Consider the following 12,291-nt stretch of genomic DNA (forward strand, 5'->3'; position numbering starts at 1 on the left):
TTACAGTTCACTGTGGGGAATTGTCTAACCACTATGTCAAATTGTATGAAAAGTAATTATGATGTACTCTAGCCTATGCAATGAACAAGATACATACTATATGTATTTTGTAAATGTTGTGTTCAGTGATATTTGTATTCTTATATGACACAATAGATGTGTTTATACATGTGACACTCATGCTGTATATCAGTTATCCCTTGTCCTTTGTCATGTGGTGTTCAACAGGGCTCAATCATTGGGCCTCCACTGTTTTCAATGTCGACTGTTTGTACATTATTAAAAAAAACAAATGTACAAGCTTCTAAATTCCTATAGGTCCAAAAGATACACAGGAAACATTTCAGTAGAAGTTCAATTCTAACCCCAATTATCTCTTCTGGATGCCCATATTTGCCTGCTGATCAAAATATTGGCTACATTTTTAAGAAAACACATATCTAGAATGCCATGGTGTATCATCAATGCCATGATCAATGCCCATACCCCACCTGAAAAATGTACTTTACTTTAAAATAGTTTTGAAAAGTGTTTACTAGTTCATCGACAGGATTAACTGTTCAGCATGAATTATATCCAGCAAATTGGATTTTGCATCAAGCAATGAAATAAATTGAAACCAATAGCTTTCTGGATGGGCTGGAATTGTCCTTTGGAAAAAAAGATTGATGGATTGTTTTCGTTGGACCACAGCTTTGTAAACCAGCCGCAATTGTTCATTAAGGAATTAGCTGACCAATATAAAAATAATTCTGCAAAAGCAAACTATTTGATTTATGTAAATTGTTGCTGTTTTTATCTGTTGTACATCACTGAACACTGATTTGGTTTTTGGAATGTCAGGACAAAAGCAAAGTTTTCTGTTCTACAGTCATTTATATGATTATTTATCAAATATGAGCTGGTTGACCACATAAACACATACAACAATGATACCAGTCAAAAATGCTTTGAATGAAAACAAACAAAAGGATATAGCTTGAAAACTTAGAATTTATTCTTAAGGAAAATGACATTTGAGAAATATCAAATGAGTTAATAAACATTTGCAGTACATGTGTCACACACTGTGGAAATACAAGGTACAAGGTTACACAGTACTTAATAGCACTATAAAAGTTTAAATAAATGAAGACTATTTGACTATCCTAAAACGTGGTTATTTGATTATGATCATGTTGCAGAACCAAATTCAATCATTTAAAGTAATTGTGTCTGAATGTAAACGAAGAAGAAATGGTCTTGCAATTCTTCCGATCTTCTCATCGGCTTCAAACATTAGTTGGCATCTGCAAAGAAAAATGTAAAAATTAAAACCAAATTGTAATAATTTCATAAATTCTCACTATATGACAACGTTCTTCATGTATTCATAATTTGTTCAATACTTCTGTTTATCAGCAGTACAAAAACGTTAATGCATTTTAAGTAACATAGATTGATGAGTACCTTGTTTGTCTGTGTGGGCTGGTCCTGCTGGAGAGCCTGCAGGGGATCCTGGGATGGGAGAGCATTGAATCCAGTATCGAAGGTAGGAATCTGAGAAAATAAATGCAAAACCTCAGGAGTGAAGAAATGCTCAAAAGTATCGTATTTATACTTTAGATTTTTTTAACCCTCACATTTGGGATTTGTTGGGGAATATTTTGAGGGGGGAAGTCAAATGGCAGCCCCTGTGAGAAAAAAACAAAGTGGTTGGTCATATACAGTATGATAAATATAAAAGTCATAATTGAGTAAACAATCCTCACATGTGGCATCTGAGGGGCGTTTGTCATAGGAGGGATGTTTGTCATTATCTGAAATAAAAGCAAATACCTTCATTTAGTTTAGTTTTATTTTATATTCTAAATCATATTAAATTTAAATTGTTTACCCTTTGCTGGGAGAAGTCGTATGGGTAGTACTGCAAATGAAAAATAACACAAAAAGCAGAAAAATATCATTAAGAATTGTGCCAACAAGTAGTTTGCTCTGTCTATTATCATAACTAAAGTATTTTAAGTGTCAAAAGTTACTTTAATTTTGAATGGGGAAACACAACAACACTTACTACTTCCACGCTCTGTCTGCCAGGTGGCTGAGGAATGGATATTTTCATGAAACCATGGGAAGCAAAGGGCTGCAAAAAGAGAGAAAGACAATTGGTTAGCAATTATGTAAATGTTCATCCAATTTGTATGAGAAGATGCTTCTGTAAAGTAGGTCTACCTGTGCAGGGTTGGACCCACCGGCACCACCAGCAAAGTTATGAGGAAAAATCTTAGGAAAAAAACACAAGTGCAACATTAGAATTTGTACCTGAGTACAGACTGTCAAAAATAAATCTCTCAATAGAAAGCCTGCATATAAAATAGGTTCTCACCAATTCCACGCTGTAGGCACCAGCTGCACCGGGTTGTGGCAGAGATGGAATTCCGAATGGATTTCTCACCTGAATGTGAAATTTAGATGGAAAAATTTCAGTTGAACTCTACATAGCAATATTTCAGCTGTGTTTCATACCTGAGCCTTTATTCAGGGGTATGTTTACATTTGTACAAACAAAAAACTTTTGAAAGACTTAAACACCCCACAAAAATTACCTGTGAGGGTGCTACCTGTGGCCTGGAACCCGCATAATGAGGCAGGTAATGAAAGATGGACTGAAAAGCAAGAGAAAAACAGAAATTAAAAAAACTTCATAAACCTGCCTGGATTGAGAAAAAAAAAACATTTGTTTATTAAAACTTACAGGAGCAGCTGAGGCGCTGGCCAGACAGAGGCACAGGATGATCAATTTCATTTTGCAGATTGTTGAAGTCCTGCAGATACAAATCATCACGTTATTAAACATCTACGTAGTTCAACCTGAATGGTTGGTGGTCATTATAAAAGTTTGCATTAACTTGTGTAGAAATTCTTCATAACTCACCTTCTGGAATAGAAGACTGTAGGAGATGATGACTGTCGATGTTGGAGATGATTCCAGTTGATCGTATCTTCTGCAGAGTTACTTCGTCTTTTATAGGGTGCCAGCTCACCTGAGAGCCAATCAGAGTCTAGTGATGTGAGCCAATGAGTAGGTGCAGTGCAGGTGTCTAGTCCTCAGCTTTACTAAATGACCGGTGGTCAAATCCACCTTCTCTGTAATAGCTGACTCTGCTTGATTACACTGTCTAGAGAAGTACACACCTTCATCCTGCCTGCTCATCATTCTGCCACCACAACCTTACTGGTTCTGTATAACTGCAGCTTTATGTATATTATGTATGTGAATCTAAAACTAAATGTAATAGTAATGGCTTTCTAGTTGCTTGCATGTTAATTGTGTTTCAAAAAAAGAGCAGATCAAAACAGCCTTACAGACAAGTCTATTCAAGCAACTGCAGCGGGAAAAATATATATATATATATTCTTCTGTGAATATTTACAGTAAACAATATGATAAATATAGGTTCGCTATGTTTTAGAAGTCTTCATAGTGTGTGCCCTTGAGTAACATTACCTACATTAACACAGTAATAATCTCCTTACAAACACTAAATGTGATTCAAAATGTACTTATCTTTTGCTATTATAGTCAATGTCTGTGGATTGTGTACTTAAGTATGTTTTCTTAGTGAAATGTAATGTAAAAAGTAGTATAAAGTACTCCAGGAATGGATGAGTTGTTTTTTATTTGATAGAAGTTACAAACATGCAGGACTCAAAACTGGGATAAAAAACACACTCATCTTCATTTAGCAACATTCATATTACGATTCACAGCCCCTTTTTCTGCTTTTAATTCACAGACAAGCATTGCACCATGTGCAGGGAGCCATTTATTACCTAAGAAATAGGAACACTATTTTCTTCTCAAAAACATTTAATGTTTCATATTTTGAAAAACAGCAGTGGCTGGTCCTCTTCACTGTGATGGTCTTGTTTTATTCATCTCCTAAAGTGGGAAGGAGAGCAAAAACACTGTAACTGTTCTTGTTTACACAAAACATTTTCACTTAAAGAAAGAAAATACATGTAATATTTTGTTTTCAAACTTTAAAACCTAAAAGTCTGATTATGCATGTGCCTTCTCTACATGTCAATTATGTTTGTGTGTGTATGTGTACACATCCGGCTCCTACCTACTCGGTTTAGTCATCGTCCTCATCATCATCATCGCTGCTGGGTTCGGCAGCCTGAAATGACAGAAACTTGTGAGGAGCCAGTCAGGAGTGAGGATCTTTTGCTGATGGGTTGATATTTTTCCACACCTCAGAAAAAATAGTTGTAAGTGTGTCACTCTGACGCAATACTAATTTACTATAATGAACCTATTGCATTACCACTGCAATTCAATTCAGTTTCCTGCGAGCACTTAATGAACATTGCAATCAATCAATCCAATAAACCAAAATCGGCCAAAATAAAAATATAACTTACTGGTTTACGAGCAGCAACGATGCGTTGAACAGGGGCAGCTGGAACTGCAGGAGCTGCAGGAACAACAGGGTCCACAGGGGCCACAGGTACAACAAGGGCAGCATGAACAACAGGAGCAGGTTTTGGTGGGTCAAAACCGAAAGGGTAGTACTGGACGACATTAGAAAGAGAAGATATCATCAGTTCAATAAAAATGTTACAAATCTTCAATCAGAGGAATGCAAATCTGCAGGCACTTACCACTTCTCTAGTGCCTTTAACGTTCGGCCAGGAGATGTCTTGCTTAATGAAGCCACGGCCCTTTCAATGACACAAATTCAGGTTTGTTGGACTATGTACTATACATGTTTTTAGGCTTTGATTGTTTTTGGTTTAAGCATCTATTAAGTACTTTATCCATAGAGACAATTAAGGATATACTATTGGACTCACAAATCCTGCAATAGGCCTTCCTTTGGCATCAACCGGGAGCAGCTGGAAAATAAACAACCCAGATTATCATCATAGAATAAGTGTTATTTTTTAAAATAATAATTAAAGATATTCTAAACAATAAATACTTACAACGTCCAGTGTATCAGCCGGGGCTCCAGCAGGAATAAGATGCTCTGCCTGAAAAGGAAAATAATATAATTTGTAAACTTAAATTCAGGAGAAATAGCAGAAAACCACAAGTAAAAGAGACACCAACAGGCTCGACTAGAGAGACTCAGTGGTAAACATATAATAGCAGACCTGTGTTATTCGGTTTCAAAATGTGACTTTTACTGTGGTTTGTGTGACACAGCTGTGTCTCAGTGTACCTGAGCCGGAGCGTGAACGATGTCAAACTCCATGTACATCTGCTGCTGTAAAGAAGAGAAGATAACACTGCAGTGTCAAGGCAATGCAGGTGAGTGTAAACTCAATAATTCAGACGATTATGAATTGCTAAATGTTGTATTTTTACTGTTAGTATTTTTACATTGTCTATGATCATCAGGCATAAGAAGTTGCACAGAAAAAGGGAAATGTTTTAATTCTCCAATTGAGCCAAATCAATCTGCTGATTATATTTATTATCTGCTTTTATAATGTGCTGAATATGGAGCTCCAAAACAGCTACTTAGACTAGACAGAACAAAAACATTCATAAAAGAGAGAAATAATATTTTAGGAAGTGAAGTTTTTTTCCTTACAGGGGCGCAGACTGCCATCCCAAGGATGCAGGCAGCAAGCAAGAACAATTTCATTTTGTAATCCAGCTGCCAAAAAGATGTTTGAGTTATAAGATCTGAAAATATTCATTCATTTGAAAGAGCATCTAAACAAATTATCAAATACATGTTATATGCTGTCAGATGTATCCATTACCTTTCCTTTCTGGCAATACACGGGTACTGAAGGATTGTTGAGGAGGGATGTGTTCTCTGCAGAGAGATTTACTCCTATTTATTAGCTGTGGACGCACAAACCCATAACAGGTTTTGGTAACAAGCCAAGGAATTTTATTTTCATCTGACAAAATTGGCCGTTATATCTGTGTGGGGAATGTCTCGACAGATATTTGGCATGAAACGCACATCCATCCCATTTTATCCCTCATTGATGCTATCAGGCGAACCCTTCCAACATCCTGTACACAGCCCAAAGGGGATCAAGGCTATATACATTGATGCTTTTGAACAGTATGCTGTAGCTGTAGTACCTATATATTATATATATTAAGTGGTAATTCTAAAACAGCACATCTTATTGTACACTTCTACCTCTTATACTTGATAACATAGCTGATTATGATTTGAAGATGAATATTATATTGCAGTTGTACCTTTTTTTATTCCTTCATGACAATCACAACATGTTTGCAGCCTATTAAGACTTTCTAATGTTGACTCAAACTCGCTCAACTTTTGTTAAATGCAGAATGGTAAACATTTGTGGTTTCATGTATTTGCCTGTGGGTAGAAGCTGTCAACATGGCAACCATAGACTGTGAAGGCAACCTTACATCATGGTGTTCCTGGGAAGAATAAAACACTCTGTGCTGTATACTTAAATAGAAGAAGTTACGACACTACTGAATTTGTAGGAACGACTCCAACTTTATTGAACACAATTAAAATGTAAAGACCAAACAGGGGCAGTGTGCTTTGCTGGAGGGCATTTTTCAACGTATGATACAAAGAAGATTGGGGTGTTGCTGAGAAAATCAGTCTTAGCCAAAAAAGTCAAATTGCATGTGCATGTGCATGGTGTCACAATATATATTGTGTTTTCAATGATTGCAAGTGACCAAAAAAAGCAGGTTAAAATGACTGTTTTTTGACAAAAATCATCAAAACACGTAGACCCAGGTTTAAACAATTCAGATTGAAACTTTATTATTGTAATAATGGGGCTGCAGTGTCAGACAAGGTTTCCCTGAGTGGGTTGGAGTTTGGCTTGAACAGATGTTTGGACAGTGGCTGATTGTTGCGCTGTTCTCTCCAAACCCACAGGTATCACGTTAGTGTTTGGCTGAGACCCAGACCTGGCCAGCACCCCTGTCTGTGGGACTCCAGCCGAGGTCCCGGCTGTTGGCACCATGCCTTGTTTCTCTTGGTTTGCGAGCCCAGCGGCCTGGCTCACAGGCAGAATGGCTCCAGCAGGCGAGTTTTTAAGCACATTGGTCAAATACATGGCCAGCTGGCCCATTTCAGCTGCCATCTGAAATACGGAAGAAAAGAGAAATACTGTAAGGGGCCAGGGAGAGGGAACAATGTGATCATCAAGGGGATCACTGGGTTCACTGAGCAGATTGTTTGAACAGACTGACAGACAGATACAATCTTGGATGTGTTACCTGGAGTTCCTCTGAGCTCAAACTGCCAAGGGTAGGACTCTAGTAAAGAATGACAGACAATGTAAAATAAACATAATCCTAAATAAGAAATATAAACCTAACAGTGATATTGACTCTATCTGAGTTTACATTTTGCATTGTATATTTACCTTGGATTGCTGGAGCATGTATATAATTTGGGGATTCTGTAGAAGAAAATCAGAAAGTCTTAGCATAATGCAGGATTTATTGTCCCTTAAATGTTGCTATATTAATGTTGAATATGTTCTCTTTCTAAGGATATAATCACTGCTGTCAGATTAAACACACCTGTTGTTGCTGCAGCACGGGTTGAACTGCACCTGAAGGAGCAGGACCAGTAAGAGTTTCTGCAGGTAACACAGGACTGTTCGGAGGTGGATTTGCTGGATTTTGTGGAAGGGTTGGTTCAACAATCATCGGGTATCCATATGGGGAGAACTTGAAGACAGAAAAATTTCGTTTATATGTCAATACTTGTCAACTGTTTATGCACAGAGACAGGAGAGCACTTAATTGTCTCTTAATCGAAACATCAGACAATTAGATACAAAGTATTATAATTACATCACTTGTGCACAAAAAAATCAAAACAGCATCCAACTTTCCATCATACAATTTTATATAAAGTGACAGATTGTTGCAAAGTACAGATCTCTATATTTCCATACCACTTTCTGTTAGTAGCCTACAGGTTCAGGTTTCCCATACAATAGATGCTGACAGCTTAAAACTTGTGCTGTTGAAAATGTTGAAGAGACCCCCCAGGTGATATCTCTCAAGCTGGGTGGTTGGAAAATATTATTGCATCTGCAGTGTACAGTTCTTTGTAGTTCAGTACAGAGCAGTACATGCTGTTCTTTTTGCAATGCATAGACAGATTGATAAGATAAGATAACAAATGTTTAATATCTCACCATTTGGTTCCTATAGGCAGATGAGAGAAGAGGGAAGTAACTATATGGAGGATAAACCTGTAAAATACACTCAAAATGAGTTTCATTCTTGTATGAATGGTATTTATTTTTGCTATAGCATACAATAAATACATTGTTTGTTTGTTGTAAATGTTCCACCCAAAATATTTGTTCTCTTTATGTCCTACCAGAGGCTGCTGTCTGTGTGTCGGCTGGTTAGCAGGCTGAGATCCGTAGACGTTAGGCTGCAGAGGGATAATCATTGGACTGCCCCCTAGTGGAGGCCAGGTGTAGTGTTGTGCTGGAATCATGAACTGGGGGAATACCTGGGGGCTCGACTGCCAGGTGACCCCCTGCGGTTGGATGACCCCCTGCTGCTGGGTGACCTCCTGCTGCTGGATGACCCCCGCCTGCTGGATGACCCCCGCCTGCTGCGGTTGCTCCGTATTAGGGGAAAGTGGTGAAAGTGTCTGAGCGTCAAGTAGCTGGTTTGAGGGTTCAGCAACTCTTTGAGCTTGAGTGGGTTTTCCTTGTAAAAGCAGGGGAGGAAGGACAGTTGGACGAACCTGAAAATATATATTAAAATTTAAAATCCTCCTAGAATTATAATTTTCACAGTAAATGTCACATAATGAAAGTCAAATGTTCAAACTCAGAAACAATAAATAAATGTAGGAGCCGATAAATGAGCCTACTTACCGGTACTGCAGACACCATGTGGGTAACACATGATAAAACTATTAAGATAATCATTTCCAAATATAAATAATTCCCACAAGACCAATGAAAGTTGTGAGGGATGTCCAGTTAGAGCTTGTAGAGTAAATTCCATGAAACCCTATGGTAAGGGGCATTGACTTATGCACTACTCACAGAGAGAAACAACCAATCACAAGACAGCAAAAACAGACATATTCAACCTAATCTTCTGGTGTGGATGAAGTAATGGGGTGAAGTCAAAGAAAATCCATTGAATGCCAGTTTTACTTCAATTATGATGCTGTAATGTCTACAAAAATGAACAAACAAACCATTAAGAACCTAGGGCTTGTGGTTTTCCTTTTACCATCTGTGGGTGCAAGTGATGTGTCAGTGTCTCACTGATGTAATTATGGTCAAACAAAAAAAAATATGCGACGAAAGAGAAAAAAAAAAGAAATATACAATTTGTAGAAAAGTAGGAATAACGTATAACGTTTCTTTTGTCTGACATCAAATTCATAAAATAAACCATCATTCAATTCCAGACCACAAGTTGAGACAAGCACTCAAAAGGGAAGCCAGGACCTACAAAGATGAAGGTCCATCACTGAAACCTTTCTCTACTGACTGTGCAGAAATTAAAAATGTTTAATTTACACCTGTGTGTGAATGAGAGAAATTGTAGTCATACACAATGAAGATTGGGCAAAGTTATGCAGTTTTCACTAAGTGGTGTGTATGAAAATGTAGTGTATGTCTTTTTAGCTTGGCACTGTCAGGTATTGCAAGTATACAAAAGTGCACAAGGGGGCAGAGTAAAGCTGGAGTTATTTTTCTAATTCAAGAATCTAAATTTAATCCAGGAATAGCTGTGCATAATGCAACAGCTAATGGTTTCATTGTGGACAAGGTACCTTGTCATGTACATAGTATGTATGAAGTTACGTGTTCCCAGCCCAGCATGCACAGTGAAGCAAGGTGACCAGTATTAAATACTGGTGACAAGTAACCAGTCTTTACATGGTCAACAGTAATAAGCAGATGCACACTCACAGTTGTTCAGAGCTTTTAGTATAAAACCCACTCACTAATATGTCTTTGCCAATTGGCAGCAATCTGATAACCTGCATCTGATTGTACAGTAAAGACTTAGACCTCAGTATTTTAAAATTACATTTTATTTTTCAAAACACCCAACAAATACAAATAATAGAATGTGCAAAAATAATTATTCAGTGCTTGATTTTGTATTGTATTGATGTACACAAACCTTGGCCTGTTGTTTGGCTGGTTTATCAAATTTAATAAACACGATTACATTCATAACGAGTAGCTCTGCAAAACCCACCATTTTGGCACAAATCATGAAAAGACATTAAAGAATGTGCTTTAATACAATAAGAAACTTATATTTGTGAGAATGATAACGCAGGGGTACAGTAAAGTCTCTGTGATTAAATGCAGTAAAGTGTGATGAATGAGTCGAGTCATGATAAAAGTAGGCTACAGAGTGACAGACTTCCCAGATGAAGTCAGGTATTAAAGGCTCAACGCTCATCCCTTTCTTAAGCTGTGTTGATCCAGGGATGGTGATGTGTGTGCCCACTGAGACTGTTTCACACCAGTGTGACATCAGCATCCACCCTGGGGTGTCTCCATCGCCGCCCAAGACCAACCTCCAACAAAACGAATAATTAAACCCCAACCAAGTAAATGTTTCACTTTTTACACGTTTCAAATCACAATATATCAGTACATTCTTAAAGTTGTCCTATGGAGTGTGGCATAAGAAAATGCTATTTCAAATTATATGAACATTGACAGAGGAGTGAAAAGAAAATACACATAAAAAGTTTGCTGAACCAATACTGAAACATGCCAACGAAAAATAAGTTCACAAAATCTGGGTTCACACATTAAACAAAATCTGTTATTCCTGCCCAGATCAGCACAGTTCATTAGTTGTCTCCTCGTTGGCCCTCGGTGGTGAGATCAGCTGTGGTCGTGGTGGGCCGGGTGGTCGTGGTAGGATTTTGTGTTGTGGTTGGGCTGGGTGTCGGTGCTGGAGGAGGGGGGGGTGCAGGAGCTGGTGGAAGCGGCCACAGACCAGGAAATGGCCAGAATGGAAACGAAGGCCAGGGACGATTGTAATTCTGCAGCAAGATCAAACAAACACAGTGATATATTTTTTGAAATGAATAAATGTTTCGCTAAAGTTTCACTATTGTTAAAAAGAGATGGGGTTGATTGGATTCTTACCTCATCGCTGTCAGACTCACTGCTGGAGTGATGAGAATTTGAGCTACTGTCGTCGGAATCACTGCTATGATCATGACAATCCTGCAAAAGACATTCAATTATGAACTGCTTTGTTTTTCTGTTAACCAAAGAAATTACAACCTCCTGGGAAAATAATTGTTTCGTACTTACAGCAACAGGGAAATTGATGAAGAAGAAAATCATCAGAAGAAAAAACATCATGTTGCACTTCATGCTGTAATTTTAATCCCTTGAGAGTTAGAGCTGCCTGTGTGACAGAGTGTGAGTGTGAGCAGCTAAATAATGAATAAAATATGAAGCCTGTGTTCGCTGCCATTAGCTTTTAAACAGTTTTGGTGTGTCCCCAATGCTCTCGTACTTTTAAGGTGTGTTACTTCATGTCAGATGTGGTCGCTGTCATGGCAGCCTCCGGACACAAAACCACAATAGGCGTGAACACAATTTCATTACCAGACTTTGTTTGTGTAACATTAAAGGGCCACATCCTGTTTATAATCTTTACAGAAATTGGGTTTGGTGCACTCAATTAACCACCAAACCCAATGTGTACAGCAGATCTCAAACACACACACACACACACACACACACACACACACACACACACACACACACACACACACACACACACACACACACACACACACACACACACACACACACACACACACACACACACACACACACGAGAGGAAAAGGACATGATTTAAATTATTCTTTAAATGTATATGAACACATTCAACATAACATTTATATTTAGAAAAGAATATCAAATATAGATGTCGTTGTGGCGCTCTGCACTTGCGAAACAGTCTTATCTGTTGCCTCAAGCTTTATTTCCACCTGCAAAACAATACTTGCTCAATCCTTTTCCAAATACTATAATCATCTTGTTTACTCATGGTAGACCTCTTTCATTTCCTCTTGAGTAGTAATTACATTTTACAACCTGTTGCAAGTGTACAAGAGAGATAAAGATTTTCCCAAGGATTGGCAAAAGTGTAACAACCAACATTGATATTTAGACTATATGCTTCACATACCATTGGTTCCATAATCAGGCTCATTGTTGTTGTTTTTTGTTTTTCTAAATAATTAACATATATTTTATATTCTCTTTTCTGATTAGGCAACCAGGGAAAAATA

General features: G+C 37.8%; 2 protein-coding genes across 2 annotated transcripts; both read right to left on the bottom strand.

The window, feature by feature from the left end:
• Positions 1–986: 986 nt before the first annotated feature.
• On the bottom strand, positions 987–2,965 carry scpp5 (secretory calcium-binding phosphoprotein 5). Its single transcript, XM_079640085.1, has 11 exons — positions 2,915–2,965; positions 2,735–2,804; positions 2,586–2,645; positions 2,366–2,434; positions 2,212–2,262; positions 2,054–2,122; positions 1,877–1,906; positions 1,752–1,799; positions 1,623–1,673; positions 1,450–1,539; positions 987–1,289 (listed from the first exon to the last, which is right to left on the bottom strand). Exons 2-11 carry the CDS (start codon positions 2,783–2,785, stop codon positions 1,272–1,274), a joined length of 537 nt encoding a protein of 178 aa, XP_079496211.1. The 5' UTR covers positions 2,786–2,804; positions 2,915–2,965; the 3' UTR covers positions 987–1,271.
• Positions 2,966–3,640: 675 nt separating this feature from the next.
• Positions 3,641–5,826, bottom strand: scpp7 (secretory calcium-binding phosphoprotein 7). Its single transcript, XM_079681004.1, has 9 exons — positions 5,761–5,826; positions 5,586–5,651; positions 5,211–5,255; positions 4,972–5,019; positions 4,840–4,881; positions 4,648–4,707; positions 4,408–4,557; positions 4,114–4,163; positions 3,641–3,922 (listed from the first exon to the last, which is right to left on the bottom strand). Exons 2-8 carry the CDS (start codon positions 5,637–5,639, stop codon positions 4,119–4,121), a joined length of 444 nt encoding a protein of 147 aa, XP_079537130.1. The 5' UTR covers positions 5,640–5,651; positions 5,761–5,826; the 3' UTR covers positions 3,641–3,922; positions 4,114–4,118.
• Between the last annotated feature and the right edge of the window lie 6,465 nt (positions 5,827–12,291).

The sequence above is a fragment of the Notothenia rossii genome, assembly GCF_949606895.1.
Source record: "Notothenia rossii genome assembly, chromosome: 1".
Classification (NCBI taxonomy): Eukaryota; Metazoa; Chordata; class Actinopteri; order Perciformes; family Nototheniidae; genus Notothenia; species Notothenia rossii.